The sequence below is a fragment of the Diadema antillarum genome, unplaced genomic scaffold (genome assembly GCF_040938485.1).
Source record: "Diadema antillarum isolate AM-2024a unplaced genomic scaffold, OU_Dant_1.0 seq00000725_RagTag, whole genome shotgun sequence".
Lineage (NCBI taxonomy): Eukaryota > Metazoa > Echinodermata > Echinoidea > Diadematoida > Diadematidae > Diadema > Diadema antillarum.
The window spans coordinates 787891-803302 of NW_027271628.1; the positions used below are offsets into that span (position 1 = coordinate 787891).

The 15412-nt window shown below is 38.0% G+C and overlaps 1 protein-coding gene across 1 annotated transcript; it reads right to left on the reverse strand.

The window, feature by feature from the left end:
* Positions 1-381: 381 nt before the first annotated feature.
* Positions 382-15155, reverse strand: LOC139738155 (neurotrypsin-like). Its single transcript, XM_071648817.1, has 6 exons — positions 15113-15155; positions 14753-15082; positions 9686-10030; positions 8539-8868; positions 2603-2929; positions 382-692 (listed from the first exon to the last, which is right to left on the reverse strand). The coding sequence occupies exons 1-6, from the start codon at positions 15153-15155 to the stop codon at positions 382-384; spliced, it is 1686 nt and encodes a 561-aa protein (XP_071504918.1).
* Positions 15156-15412: the final 257 nt, after the last annotated feature.

Here is a 15412-nt window from a genome sequence, read left to right on the forward strand (position 1 = left end):
AATTTGACCCATTTTCCAAAAAGAATGATTACTCAGCCATCCATGACACCATGTATGAATAAATAAGATATCATTGAAAGAGGAGATATGTGGTTTTATGATGTTGCTACTCACTTTGGTGTAAAGTTAACACAATCTTCACAAATTTGAAATCGAATCTTGTTGCGGGTTTTTTTTTTTGATACGCACTGTAATAAACCTTAAAAGCTGAAGTGATCCCCACAAAATCATAATTGGCTATGCTGATCATTAAAATCTGTTCAACATTTTCAATATTTAGGAGTAGACGAGTCGTGTATCCACTGTTAAAGTTCCTGAGGCATAATCATGTGTATGTTAAGCCTGGAAATTTGTACCAATATGATCTTCAATGTCCGTGGTTTAGTGTGCCGTAGATGAGTCTGCTATGACGTCAGAGTACTTTGGAGGCGGGGCCTCATCACTCTCTGATATCATATTATCATAGTGAGGGTTGTGATACATCGCACCATTCTCGGATAACGGCGCAGAGTTACTTTGACCAGTTGGCGTGACTTGGCTGCCGATGTAAGTTCCTGAAGTCGCACCGTCTTGCGCTTTCTTTGATTTCTTCATCGACAATGCGTAGACGATGTCAAGAAATAAGCAGAGTAGAACCATCGATGTAATTACAATAACCGCAATCAGCCATCCCGCCATTTTATCTTTAGGAACTGCGTGCAACAGAGAAAACACAAATATTCAAGTCAGGTGATGGCGCATTCGAATCTAGGACAGTGGAGAAGCGAGCCAGGGGACATTTATCAGAAAATCACCTATCGCATGCTACATTGAACGAGCAAACGGACAAGCTGTAAAAAAAAAAAAAAAATCCCTCAAATATTACTGGTCTCTATTAAAACTCCAGTCACCAATCTACTTACTCGTATCACTGAGTTAGTTTATCACTTCTGGTTTTAAAGATCAAATAATCCTTGAATTTGGGACTTACCCCCCCCCCCCCCCCAGGAGATTGGAATCTGAACTTTTGGCCCCCAACTTGACCCCCCCCCCCCCCCCCACACACCTTAGATACCGGATTTGCCATGAACAATCTCAAAACTGCTGTCATCAATGCACTTTCTCATAGCACTAAATCGCTTCTTCTTAACTTCTTAAGAGGTCACAGAAATCATTATCTATGTTATACTTTTCTTGTTACATCATGCATGTTGATGCTGATAAAGAATGAAGATGTTTAGGTTTTACTATTGCTTGGAACCTGTCATGCTTACACCGCACAGGAAAAATATATGAAGTTGGACCAATTACTGCTTACTGCTGACGAAGCTTGGAAATCTCCATGCTCAAGCAAAACCAACGTTAAACTAATGTTACAAAATATGTAAAAGCAATCATTGAGGCGTACTTGTATAACTCACCGACCGCATCTCCGTACACTGTACATAAATATCGTTTTCGTGGGATATGCAGTTGGTATCATCCCATTCATTGTGTGAGCAGTCAGTTAAAGCATCTTAACCCTATAAAGCCCAAGCTATTTTGACCCTTCCCAGGCCCAAGGGGGGGGGGGGGGCACATTGCGCCCCCCCCCCCCATATAACTTTGTTATTGTTTGATGTTTCATCGTGATATTTGGCACATGGGTAAAGCAACTCATACTGTACAGTGTACATGACCGCATACTTGAATTTTTTCATATTTGCCACAAATGATCTGCAAGTCAAAGCTCATTATTTTTTATGGTTGAAATTTTTCGCGGTCACCACATGGGGGCGCTATTCATAACAAAATAAAGAAATACATTATGAGACCTGTGATGTATTGTTTGGGATAGGTACATGCATAATTATCATATTTCATATTCCCATAATATCGGAAATTTAAATTTGCAGATTGATAATGTGGTAAACAAATGATATTAGAGGTATAGATTTGGTGAAGGAATCAAATGACACAAAATAGAATGGCAATCTTTGGAAAATACTGTTATTTTCAAGTATCTCTATTATATCTATCGTTTTATGGCATTGTCACAGAAAAACAAAGGAAATAATAGGAGAAACATTTCAGGGCCATAATTACTTCACATTTTGCTCCTTCAGCAAATTTCAGCCAAGAAACTCCCATTTCATACATTATAATATGGTTGATTGGAATTGGAACAGAAAAATACGCAAAATCTGACTGACATGGGTGTCAGTTTATGGTTGCCATGGCAACCAGCAATATCAAATATAGCTAAATTATTTATCAAAATGTTTGGAATAAGATTTTAGGAAAAGTCACCTAATTTGGTTAAAATTGGATTAAGGGCAAAGGAGTGGCGAATGAAAATCTAGTAGGGGGGCACAATGTGCCCCCCCCCCCCTTGGGCTTTATAGGGTTAAAGTAACCCCGTGAAATCTAGGGTTTTTTTCTCTCACTTGTATTTTGTCTCGGTATTGTACTTTATTTTTGTGATGCTGAATCAAATGTATTTTGTGTTTGCCCGTGTATATGTCAAATGTCTGAAATGACGAATAAAACCATGATAATAATTATTAAAAAATATCCTGTTTTTACCGAGGTTATATTTCATAATTTATGTTAGAAGTGATTGAGGCATAATAGCCTAACTTACCGAACATCTCCTCCGTGCACTGTACACCAATATCATTTTCGTGGGATGTGCAGTTCGTATCATCCCATTCATTGTGTGAGCAATCTGTTAAAGCATCTTCATTTCCCGTGCAAACCATCCCACCGAGGTGGATTGGACCGTACCCTGGCCCGAAGTATCGGTAGGACGACACGACTCCTGCGTAGCCAAGCTGGCGGCACACAACCAGAGCGTTCTCGTAGGACCTGCTGTCATTACAAACCGTGCCCCACTTCCGATCATGGAATACCTGAAGTCTGCCTTCCCAAGAGTTCTCCCCGTCAACAAGCCGGGTATCGCCTTCACCAGCTGATGTACGACGTTATTCACGTAAAGAAAAGAAATAACATCGTCAATGACTTAATGGCTTCAAAACAACAGTCACGTTTCCTTACTTCAACAATGTTTTGATAAGCAGAAAAAAATACCAGTAAGCATCAATGGTTCTACCTAATAATGAAATTGCATCTAGTAAGTTTACTGGGCCAACTGGATTTTATTTCAGTAAAAGTCAAGAGGGAACTGAAGGTGCTTTGTGTTTTGAATTTAATGAAAACCGATGATGTCAGGACAATATGAACACTTTAAGGATGTTTTGAAAGAACTCTTAGAGATGGCAGCGTCTTGATCAAGTCCATGAGGGAAGTGGAAAAAGTACACAAACTGAATACAGTACGCGTTTTTCCGTTTTACACGTGAGACTAGTGAAAGGGAAAACTTTGTGATTTTGTGTAAGAGTCTAGGGTCATCTAGTCAGCTCCATGCGTCTTTGTGTGAAAATGTGAGAAGAAACGAAAGCCCAAATATAAATGTGGATTGAGTGACTGCAACACTTTTAGAACAAGATGACACATAACTGATGACAGGATTGTGTAAAGTTGTGGAAGTGTGAAATTTCCAGTTATAGATGACGCCAGTTATAAACCAACACCTGCTGCAGTCTAAAACCGACATTATTAACGTTTCGTTACATACACGGTCCAAAACTACTTGAACGCGATCTGAGTGCCACATGGATAAAATACCCCAAACGAGTTAAACTCTGCATGTATACGCCGTAGCAAGTAAGTTTTTCCTCTCCTTTTCTTGCCTTTTTTTTGGGGGGGGGGTGGGGGTAGGAGTTGATTTGCTCTATAGGTTCATGTTTGAAACGGATATGCACACCGCGTAAAATATGCAATATTTTACCATATTGGATGAAAAAAAGGAAGAAAGTGCAAACTCCTTGAAAATTCGTCTTGACATGGTCTTTTAATCAGGAAAATAATCAACAAATCTTGATAATAACGAATTTGATATGGTCCTGCCAGCAGGCATACTTTCTTTGACAATTAAATAGAATGATACGCACGATATTTGGAAAAGGGTTTGAGGTTGGAGTTCTCAAAGTGAAGATTGAGAAGTTCAGAGAGTAATTATAGAAACAAACCTTCATAATCATGTATGCATTGCAAATATATGTCGTCAGTGTGTCGGCAGTCGTTGTTCCCCCAGCCACCGTGGGAGCAGTGGGCAAGTTCATACTCGTCCCCGGTGCAGCTGACTTCCGCAAGATGGACAGGTCCAATGAATCCTGTTGCCGCTGTATTCTCATAAACGGGTCCCGCAGACAAGTAGCCGAGCTGCCGACAAGCAACTTCGGAGTCGTTTTGATGCCACCCGTCGAAGCATACTGTTCCCCAAGAGTTACCGTGATAGATTTCCAGACGACCAAATGTTGGTGGTGTCAAACTGTTGGTTTGGCGCAACTCTCCTTCCAAAGCTGTAAGATAAATGTGCTCTAAATGTAAAATAACGCCGCATGTATAAACGGGATAAAGGTTAATAAACTTTGATCTCTTATTATTCATAAGCTTTTTACGTCACAATGATAGGAATTTTCATGATGGTTTTCTAAAAAAAATAGTCCGTCCATGACTATCCTACAGGCTATTAACGTGAGGTTTATCTCCTTCATCGTGCTGGAACAATTTTTGAGAAAACAACAAAACTATGAACACAGGGTGGAAATACTAGGGAGGTCTCTCAGGTTCTTTATCATTATCACCAAGATAATATGAGATAGTTGTTCATTGATATGATGTTGTAGTGCCTGGTTGCTGTCGTGCAATTCAAACAATGCCAGAACTGGTCTAAGTGTTTGCGCTGTTCAAATTCCGCTATACCAAAGTTGTTCTTCCTACATGAGGGGCTTCCGACATTCTGACATTGCTGTGATTACTTCATTGCAACCAAGAGCGCCGGAAGCGGGTGGGGCAGGGGTGGCACTTGCCCCCTCCCCCCCCCCAAAAAAAAAAAAAAAAAAAAAATCTTTTTTGGGGGCAAATCGAGTTTTTGTCCCTCCCCCCCCCCCGTGCCCCCTGTAACAAATAATTATTCTTAGACCAAAATGAACAATAAAGGCACTTTTCTTGTCTAAAAGTTATTGATTTCATAACTGAAAATGCAAAATTCGAAAAGCATAATTCATTATTAATATACATTATAATATCTATACACTAACTTACTCGAATGGGGCAACTGCTGCAAAACTAAATTGAACACGATTTTTATTCTCCAGAAAAAGGCTCTTCATTCAAAGGCACACATTCAAATTTTTTGGCTCACACTGATCCCATATTTTATCGCCTAAAAACTCTAAAGGCCAATGATGTACATTTATACCTAACTGCCATATTTATGTATAAACACACTCGAAATTTATTACCATTTTTGCATAATGCCCTAGTAACCAATGACCATTTATTCACTCATACCCAACCCGTCGTTCCCATGATTTTCATTTAAGTAATCCAAAGCTTTTACTTGCTCTAAAGTCGATCAGACATCACGGTCCGGATACATGGAACACTCTACCTGAGGGGTTGAAACAGTGTGCCTCCTTGTTTTCATTCAAAGCAAACTTAAAGAAGCACATTTCATTACAGTATACTTCAAATACGAACTAAAAAAAATAATTTATAGGACTAATGTTGCTCTCCCGATAGCAACATCGCATATCGTCCCCTCTTCCAGCAAACCTATTCTATTATTCTAAATTCCAGCCTATCTGCCCTTGTGCACTTTCAAGCACTTGCACGCACATTCACCACCATCACACATCAGAGGTTTTTTTTTCCCTGCTATCTTCGCAGCCAAATTTGTATTGTTACGAATCTAGTACGTCCCTACCTTTTCCTCGGGCCGGCTTTCTTTTAAGGCAATGCTTACAATGGCGGCCCTCTGCATAATCGCTTCTTAACTACAATTGTTGTTGTAATCCCCGCTGCTTAGAGATGCACACTGTATACTATATCATTGATTTCCTTTTATATCGTTGTTTATGCAAGTCAAACGACTCTGTTTTGAATTTACTTACTATTTCCCACATGTTCATGATTATGTAACTTATGTATATTGATTTGCTGATTGATTTATTGATTTGCAGAAAATAAAGTATACATTAAACAAAACAAACTTACTTACTTATTAAACAAATTAAACTTATTTACTTATGAGTAAATCTAGTGTATAGATGGTAGTCTAGCGTGGCGTCGCGTCCTCGAATGTGCCCCCTGAATTATACCTTCAGTAAACCTTACATTTTCCCTTTCTTCTATGCTTTTCAGCAATATAAGAATAATTTCTATTGCTCGAACAATGCGATCACTTTTAAGCTTTTAATGAATACATTTCAGAAGAATGACAAAGTGAAAATGGCTCGCTAGCTCTGCCCGTACATGTAGTAAAATGAACAGTTTTCATAATTTATGATAATAGTCCCTCGCAGTGATGTTTGTTTTACTACGTTTAATTCCCTAGAAATTTGAATTAAAACGTTCTGCAAAAGCGACTTTTACACTCTGTTTTTACAGAAAGTCCCTACCGTGATAGCCCCCCCTCCCCTCCAACACCTTCCCCCTTCTCGGTCGCTTCGCTCCCTCGCCGAGGATCTCACACCGTCACATAATGTACCCCCGTATGTTATAGTCCTTCGCACTATTTTTCACTATGTTTAATTTCCTATGAATTTGCTTTTAAATGTTCTTTAAGCGCGACTTTTGTTTTCTGTTTTTACAAAAAGTCCCCAACCGTGGGAGGGGGTATCCCCCCTCCCACACCCTCCCCTCGCCGAGGATCTCACACCGTCACATAATAGTGTACCCCCCTGTATGTTATAACCACAGTCCTCCGCATTAATTGTCTTTCACTATGCTTAATTTCCTAGAAATTTGCTCTTAAATGCTCTATAAACGCGACTTTTGTACTCTACTTTCACAAAAGTCCCTTCCATGGGGGGGGGGGGGAATACTTTAAGCGCGACTTTTGTTTTCTGTTTTTACAAAAAGTCCCCAACCGTGGGAGGGGGTATCCCCCCTCCCACACCCTCCCCCCTGCTCGGTCGCTTCGCTCCCTCGCCGAGGATCTTACACCGTCACATAATAATGTACCCCCGTATGTTATAACCATAGTCCTTCACACTAATTGTTTTTTTTTTTCAGTATGTTGAATTTCCTAGAAATTTGTATATAAATGCCTAATAAACGCGACATTTGTATTCTGTTTTCACAATAAGTCCCTACCGTGGGAGGGGGGAATCTCCCCGAACCCCCCACACTCCCCCTGCTCGGTCGTTTCCCTCCCTCGCCGAGGATCTTACACCGTCACATAAATGTACCCCCGTATGTTATAGTTATAGTCCTTCGCACTAAAGTTTTTCTACTATGTGTAATTTCCTAGAAATTTGCTTTTAAATGCTCTATAAATGCGACTTTTGTACTTTGTTATTACAAAAAGTCCCTACCGTAGTAGTCCCGCTCGGTCGCTTCGTTCCCTCGTCGAGGATTTCACACCGTCACAAAATGTTCCCCCGTCGAGATTTTGTCCCCCCCCCCCCAAAAAAAAAAAAAAAAAAATCAAAATGTTCCGGCGCGCTTGATTGCAACTGAGTGCTAGATCATTCTTATACTGTTGGATATATATATTTTTTCAAATGGACTATTTCCCTTGTTTCTTGTGAGGACTTTGTCTTCAGATAGTCCAATCAAAGTCGCACTATGACACTATATACTGGCGACATTGCTATAAAAACAACTGTTAATCTGTCTGCATCATGTGTTTTTTTTGTTTTTTTTGACAACGTTCTCCTATACTGCATCTGTTTTGAGGAGAATTTGCTATATCCCCATTTTTTTTTTTTTTTTTGGGTCTGGTCTTTTTTCTTTACAAAATTAAGGTAAGGAGCGCGAATAAAATTACGACCAATTAACAAGCTTGCTTGAAAGTACGCTCCATAATATGTCTTTAGTATTTTTTTTTTTCAATTGGATTCAAACTTTTATAGATTAACCGTCATGCTCTATATGTGTACAATGGTCAAGTGTGCATTACGGCTTGATATCATAAATCGTTTTATTTTGCTCTATTTGACGTATCTTTTAATATGAAATGTGACAATGAATTAAATTCAATTTAACTGACTTAAATTGAATGGTTTTCATTTCTCCCAAAAATCTATTCCATGCAACCTCCCCCTCCCATTTTCTGTTCTGATACACGTCTTTGACGAATTTACAATTATTGGGACATCAAGATCAGTGTTCAATTATTTCTCAGAAATGGGGAAATCAGTCTTTATAGTTTGGAAAAGTTTCAGATTTGCTTTAAATCTGAGGAAGAACATCTGATTTGTAAAAGTTTTCCAACAATAATGAATTGAGCTTTAAGAATGAATTCATGGAATGAACTGCAGAAAAAACTTCCGTTAGTAAAGCAATTTTGTTCTCTGTACTCGGCAATAACATCAGTCCACCTCTGTTACGAAATACTGTTTTAAAATCATTTATAATGACGCGTGAGCAGCTGCCTGACACGTTTTTTTTTTCACTTAATGTATATCTAGCTCTGTAGTGATTCTATTACTCTTAATCTCTACATACCTGAGGGATCTGAAAGTAAAGTGTAACAATCCACTCCCACGTCTTCGCCGTGTGTACATGAGCTGTTCCCAGTATCACTGAAAGTGACGTCACAGCCGAGGAGTTCAGTCTCGCTTCCAGTACAGTCCACGCGAGACAGGTGGATAGATCCATTACCAGGTGTGGGAGAGTAGTACACATTGTTCACTCCGTCATTCCCTAGTTGACGACAGGTTACCTCTGCTTCCTCGGGACCCCAGGTCGTATTGCACACAGTGCCCCATTCGTTGTTGTGGTAGATTTCAAGTCGGCCGTCTCTAGACATAGGACCGTCAGCCAATCTGATGTCACCTTTAAGGTAACAAGATTCAAGGATTTTCTTATTTTGTTATTTTATCGAGGAGAAAAGAAAGAATATCAGAGGGTTACGGACAGCATCATCATAGCACTGTTAACTTGCTGCGATGAAGACAGACATAAACATACGTTTGTTTGTGTGGATGCATTTAGCAAGCGTTTTGGATTAGCAAATCATCGGAATCAATGAACCCCTTTCCATTTCGGATTAACTAATCTGAAGGTTTCGGAAGTTTGTGTGTTTCGGAATTCCGAACCTTCCTTTTGTGAACATCATCCAAACTAGTCGAAGTGATATTCGATCAACTCGCTTTTCGTTTACTGCAATATGCACAAGAGTATCGGAATTATCACATTCATGATGTATCTGTGTCGCTGGCTCATTGAGTATTAACATTTCGTCAGTAGGCCTTTGTGTTTTGAAGTTAATGTATTCTCTTCTTCTTGTGTTCGTGACAAAAAAGATATAAGACATTCACATAATTATCAATTATGCTCTCTGTATCAGTACAACAGCAAAAAAAATATGAAGTAATCCTAATATTTTAACATTTAACATCTCTTTTCGGTAAAAATAATGAAGTGGCAAATTATTTCCATTATTTGTGTTAAATGTAACATTTACAAAAGGTTGTAGGAGTGACAACATTTATACTGTTGTTTTACCATTTCATTTCTTTAGAGTGTGGATATACAGTGTAAGCCTCTTTATCTTTTTTTTTTTGACAAATTATCCCTCAAATAACAAATGATTCCTATTGAGGAAAATATTGTCTTTCCAAGAAATGTTCACGATTTATGAAACTCTTACCCTCGTTGTACTCTATGAAGCATCTCACTCCTGCGTCTTCGTAATGAACACAGTTATCAATTTCCCATCCATTGTGCTCGCAGTCGGACAGTTCTGCTTCGTTCCCATCGCAATGTACATTATCCAAGTAAATAGGTTGCGTCGGTGATCCCCCTCCAAAAAAAGCCCATCGAAAAGCGTCGGTCGCAGCTGAAAAGCCGAGCTGTCTACATACGACCGTTGCATCCAAGATATCCCAGTCATCGTCACACACAGTCCCCCACTGAGAGTCGTAGAAGATCTCAACGCGTCCCTCGTGACTTCCTGAACCATCAGCGAGTCGCACTGCACCCGTTTCCGGTACCCCTACGAACAGACATTGAAAAATATTATCATGCAATGACTCCATACATGTGCATACTCGAGTTTTAGTCTCTTTGGCAAAAAAATAAATGAATGAATAATTAAAATGAAAACATTTTTTTTTTCACAAATTCCCAAATGAAAGATGATTTCAGATAAATCCAGTCATTGCACATGTCATTCTTAATCTTTGACAAAGATTATTATCGACAAACATTTCCAAAGTTTTCGTGGAATATTCTGTTGAACAAACTCCAACATTACTAAGCACATCTAATCAGTATAACACAAGACATCGCAAACACCATTGTGACGTGGTCTCACATATCATAATGATTTGGCAAAACATATAAAATGCATACGAGTATAACACAACACAACAACACAATATAAACGCCTATATTTCAATGTTACGATAACAGGAGGACATTATTATGAACAACAAATTTATGTCATTCTGAAGGTTAAATTGATTAGAATTTGAGCATAATTTCGATAAAGATCTTTGAATTATAGAGATTGGAAAATTAGAGACGAAACGCCTCATTATTCCAATAGTCATAGTGGCTGTTCTACTCGTAAATGGTATTGTACTTCATATCAATAGAACGGATAAAATAAAGAAAAAAAAATATACTACAGAAATACTTTGCAACCCATTTACACATTTTTTTTTTTCGAAGGTAGAAAGTAATCCCATGAAATGTCCAGATCTTAACGTTTAATTTCGTTTCATTTCATTTCATTTATTTCCACAACTTGCACAGCTGGTAAAAAAGAATGAACAATAAAGGACTACATGTCAATCATATGCCATACAGAGTGTGGAGGAAAAAGCAAAGTCCATTGACCTGTCAAGGCTTCTCCCTAGTAAAAAGTAACAATAAATAACAAAAAGAACATTATATCGTGGATCGTGAGAACTCATACTTGAAATTGGGCAATCTATAATCTTCCGCCTGTCTTGTACGATATCTACTTACTACATATTTCTTTATAAATACAAAAATACAGAAAAAAATTCTTTGTGAATACAGTGGACGAAACTGTATTCGCAATTTTTGAACCTATATTACTAAAAAAAAAATACATTAAATGTATCAGCAATGGCATGATTATTGATCACACAGAAATTGCCCATTCGGTTGCAAAATGCGATATTGCACTTTTTCCCTCACCTTACAAAAAAGAAGGTTAACAATTTTCCACATAATTGTGAACATTCTTAAATTAATTACAATAATAGTTTCGCTTCATTTGACGTAACTCAGCATTAACTTTATTTCTACATGCAATATAAACAGCCTTCCGTTACTCTGTTGGATTCTTCAGATACTTAGAATACAATACATTTTTCTTTTTACACATTTTCCTAAGAGTATGAACAAACCATGTTTTTTTTATATTGATTAGACTTCCGTTTAGTTTCAATATATGGAAAACACGGATTATACAATTGGGTTACCACTTTCATAAATTCATCAAATTGATCATCAACATTCCCCTGTATTTTACATCATTATTCCAATCAATTTCACTTCACTAAATTGTATCATATCATTATCATGAATATTGCGTTTATAAATCTTTTCAGGACTTTCAATATTACCGAAATCATAATGACAAAATACAGGCAAATGTTCGCTTACATCTGCAACTATAATCCCTGCCCTTTTAACTATTTCAGGTCTATTTACAAAAATATTATCAATCACTGAACTTGAATATTCAGTTACTCTGGTTGGTTTAAGTATCAATGAACTAAATGAGTAAGTCTTCAAAACATCAACACATTTATCAACATCTGGGCATAACGTAATATTCAGTAAATCAATATTAAAATCACCGAATAAAAGGCATTCTCTCTGGTCACCACACACTTTACTTAAAGGGGATGGCTAGTAAATGATCAGTGGGAATCAGTGGGAATGCTGGGGGATGATTGTTCCAATCCTTGTGGAATTCATTCAAGAGTACATTATATATCTGTTGTCGTGTCAAAATGATTTGCTTCAGAATGGTCTCATATTCAAGTAATGTGCAGTTTAATGTTTCCAGGTTAGCATGCCTGTACAGTGACGGGGCCTTAAACTGCACATTTTTACTTGAATATGAGACTATTCTGAAACAAATCATTTTCACAACAATAGATATGTAATGTACTCTTACTTACTTACGAGTATTACTTACTTATGTAGAAGACAAAATCATCATTTGCCAAGGATTCTTTGATTCGCCAAACACAGGTAAATACAAATCATCGTTTAGAAGAGCTAGAGTGAACAACCTTTAAACCCGAAATGTTAACATGTATGGGACATTTCATGACTGCGTCACAGCGTTATGGGAGTGTATTATTTGTGCTGATAAGGGCTTAAAAAATTAATGATCTCACAAAGTCCATGCACTTTACCAAATATGAGTGCTAATCAGTTGCCCAGAAACAACTTAACATCGATAATGACCTGCAATGTATTACTGTGTACTAGTCGAAGGTAGATGATTCATCGTGATGTATCTTCGTTCATTCGTTCGTATTTATTTTGCTTCTCAAATCAAATCAAATAAAAAAAGGATTACATCAAGGTAATAAATTTAAACAAAACATGACCAAATAACAAAGGAGCAACGCAAAAGTGCAGTTCTTAGAGATATTCAACGAGTTCCATAGGTATCGATCAGGCAAATTGGAAGGAGTTTATAAGTTATAGAAGAACACGAGCTCTGATATATCTCTTATGTCCTGTCCTCAAGATGAGGGTATTCTTTTGGGTTTTTTTTTTCTATAAGTGACCTCATATTGCTGACATACCGTTTTAGATGCCTTGTACCAACGCGATGTGAGTGAAAGCAGCACAGTCGACTGGTGCAACATTTCTATACCTTAGTTCTTTTTAAATGTCTCCATCCCCTTGCGTCCAAGAGGATCAATGCGTTTTCAAAGATATTTCGATGACAGAGATACTGAATTACAGTTTCCGTAATTCAAATATGTATTACTTTCACAAACATTACCTCGAATCTAGATAGATAATGAACGTCGTTGAGTTGCTTTCCCCTTTGTTGATTGTATAAAACAAACAAAAATATTAACAAACAATAATTTTGGCACATTTATCTGCAAAAGTGTGACAACCACCCGCTTTGTATATGAAAGGTTAACAATATCAGCTTGGGGTCAACAGCATTATTATAGTAACTTCATCCTCGTAAAATTCTCTTGCAGTTCAGTTTCTCTGACATTTTCCTCTTTCCATTGAAACCAAATTATGTAGTTAAATGTCATGCATGACTGAGCACATAAACTTTAATGACAACAATGACAATCTCACTTTTCCAAGTTTTAGAGTCATCATTAAGTAACAATGAATATCTTACTGAATGATGAGATCAAATATGAAAGTGGTCAGATTAACAGGCTAACCTGCACAACTGCAGGGTTTTTGTATTCTTCTAACCTTTTATGGTTCATAACCATAAGCACGACCACATTGTTGATAACTTGGTCACTCCCAAAAAGGCTAACCTATTATCCATGTTACTCTATTCAAGACATAACTTGTCGCTGCAAGCTATGTGTTGAATATGAACAGAGAAAAATAGACTGTGTGGGTTGGATTTTGTGGGAGTGACCAAGTTATCGGAAAGGTGGCCATGTAAAAGGTTATATTGACCATGAAACGTTAGAAAAAACACAAACACAAACCTTGAACATTAACCTGCAGTCATGGCAAGCCGGCCTATGCCATTTTTGCTGGCAGATCTCATCTATTCAGAGAGACATTCATTGTTTCTCCACGTATTAAGCACTCAAACCTGGAAAAAGTGCAATTTGTCATTGTTATCCTTAAAGTTCATGTGTTCAGTAATGGATGACATTTGTCAATAAAAAGTTAGGTATTAATAGAAAGAAAAAAAAATGTCTTCCTCCACAACTAACGCTGCGCTCTCCATAGTTGACAATATATAATATGAAATAGTAGTCCTCCAAAGCTGGATAACTTTTTTTTTTTTATTTTCTTTCTTTTACGCACGCACGATACGCAATGTAGAAAAAAAAGTGATTCCAACAGAATGATGGCAGATGATAGATTGCTAGTCATTGTCTTAAAAAACATGATCTCTACCATACTTGAACTGATAAGTGTAGGGCTACTAATTCCCGTAACAGAATATTGAATAAACAACAACTGAACGAACGAGTTGACAACATATCACCTCAAGTAAATTAGTTTTGTGGACTACCGACCATCACAGATTTTATCCCACTCGTAGTTGTGAAAGATTTCGACACGCCCCCTGTCTTAACTGCCAGTCGTCAGCAAGCCATCGATCACCTCCTTTATTTATACTGAAGGGACGTCAAAGACTCCTAATATATAGGAAATTTTCTTTTACTTTGCCATTGTATCTGCTTGCCTTTATAATAGAGCGAAAAGCCCTAACCTCTTATTGGACTACTTATCAAATCTTGCGCGTTTCTACCATTTATAATGCACTCCCTTTCTCATTATTTGAACTCCCTTTTCTGTCAACGAATCATCGTTCCTAGCTATCATCAGTACTTTGCCATCAGAATAGTGAAGTTTTGAGAGAATATTCTTTCCATTTGTTAGACATAGTTGGAATTGCTGTTCACCCTTTAGGAGAAGGAAGCGGCTCCATGACTTGTCCTAGTCTTAAGCAATTTCCTGTAATTATGCGAAATTTATTGGAGAAACTTACCTGGTAACCTCTCCTCCGTGCATTCGACAGCAACATCTCGTTCGTGGGATGTGCAGCTAGTAACACCCCATTCACTGTGCGAGCAGTCCGTCAAGGTATCCTCGTCTCCCGTGCACACCACTCCACCAAGTTGGATTGGACCGTACCCTGGCCCGAAGTATTCGTAAGTCGACACAACACCGTCGTAGCCAAGCTGACGGCAGACAACCAGTGCGTTCTCATAGGACCAGCTGTCATTACAAACCGTGCCCCATTTCAGGTCATAGAATATGTGAAGTCTTCCTTTCCAAGGGGCTCCGCCGTCAGTAAGCCGGATGTCGCCATCTTCAGCTGATTTGAATAAACAAGAGAAGCACTAACGCCCTGACGTGCCCACCACTACATCTTCGTTTCTGCAACTCATCTTAGATCATGGTTACTATGTTTGTAACTAAAATTCCAATGAACACCTTTTTAGCGATGTTGGATCGATCAATCGCCGCATAGTTGTTCGTTTTAAAGCAGAGATTTCTATTTGCACTTTAACAGACTTATTTGAGTAGTTTCCATCCAGGTTTGAAGAGCATTCTATGTAGCACGCCCAATAAAATCCAAATGTCTGTGCAGCTTTTTATCGTATTTCTGTGCATTCAGCAGAAAGTCGACGTATATATGTCATGT

Bases quoted from the DNA above. Each gene is read 5' to 3' on its own strand.
- LOC139738155 (XM_071648817.1), bottom strand. From the start codon at position 15,155: ATGAGTTGCAGAAACGAAGATGTAGTGGTGGGCACGTCAGGGC. The intron at 15,083-15,112 runs GTTAGTGCTTCT...TATTCAAATCAG, and splicing joins AGTGGTGGGCACGTCAGGGC to CTGAAGATGGCGACATCCGG. The intron at 693-2,602 runs GTAAGTTAGGCT...TGTTGCACGCAG, and splicing joins GTGCACGGAGGAGATGTTCG to TTCCTAAAGATAAAATGGCG.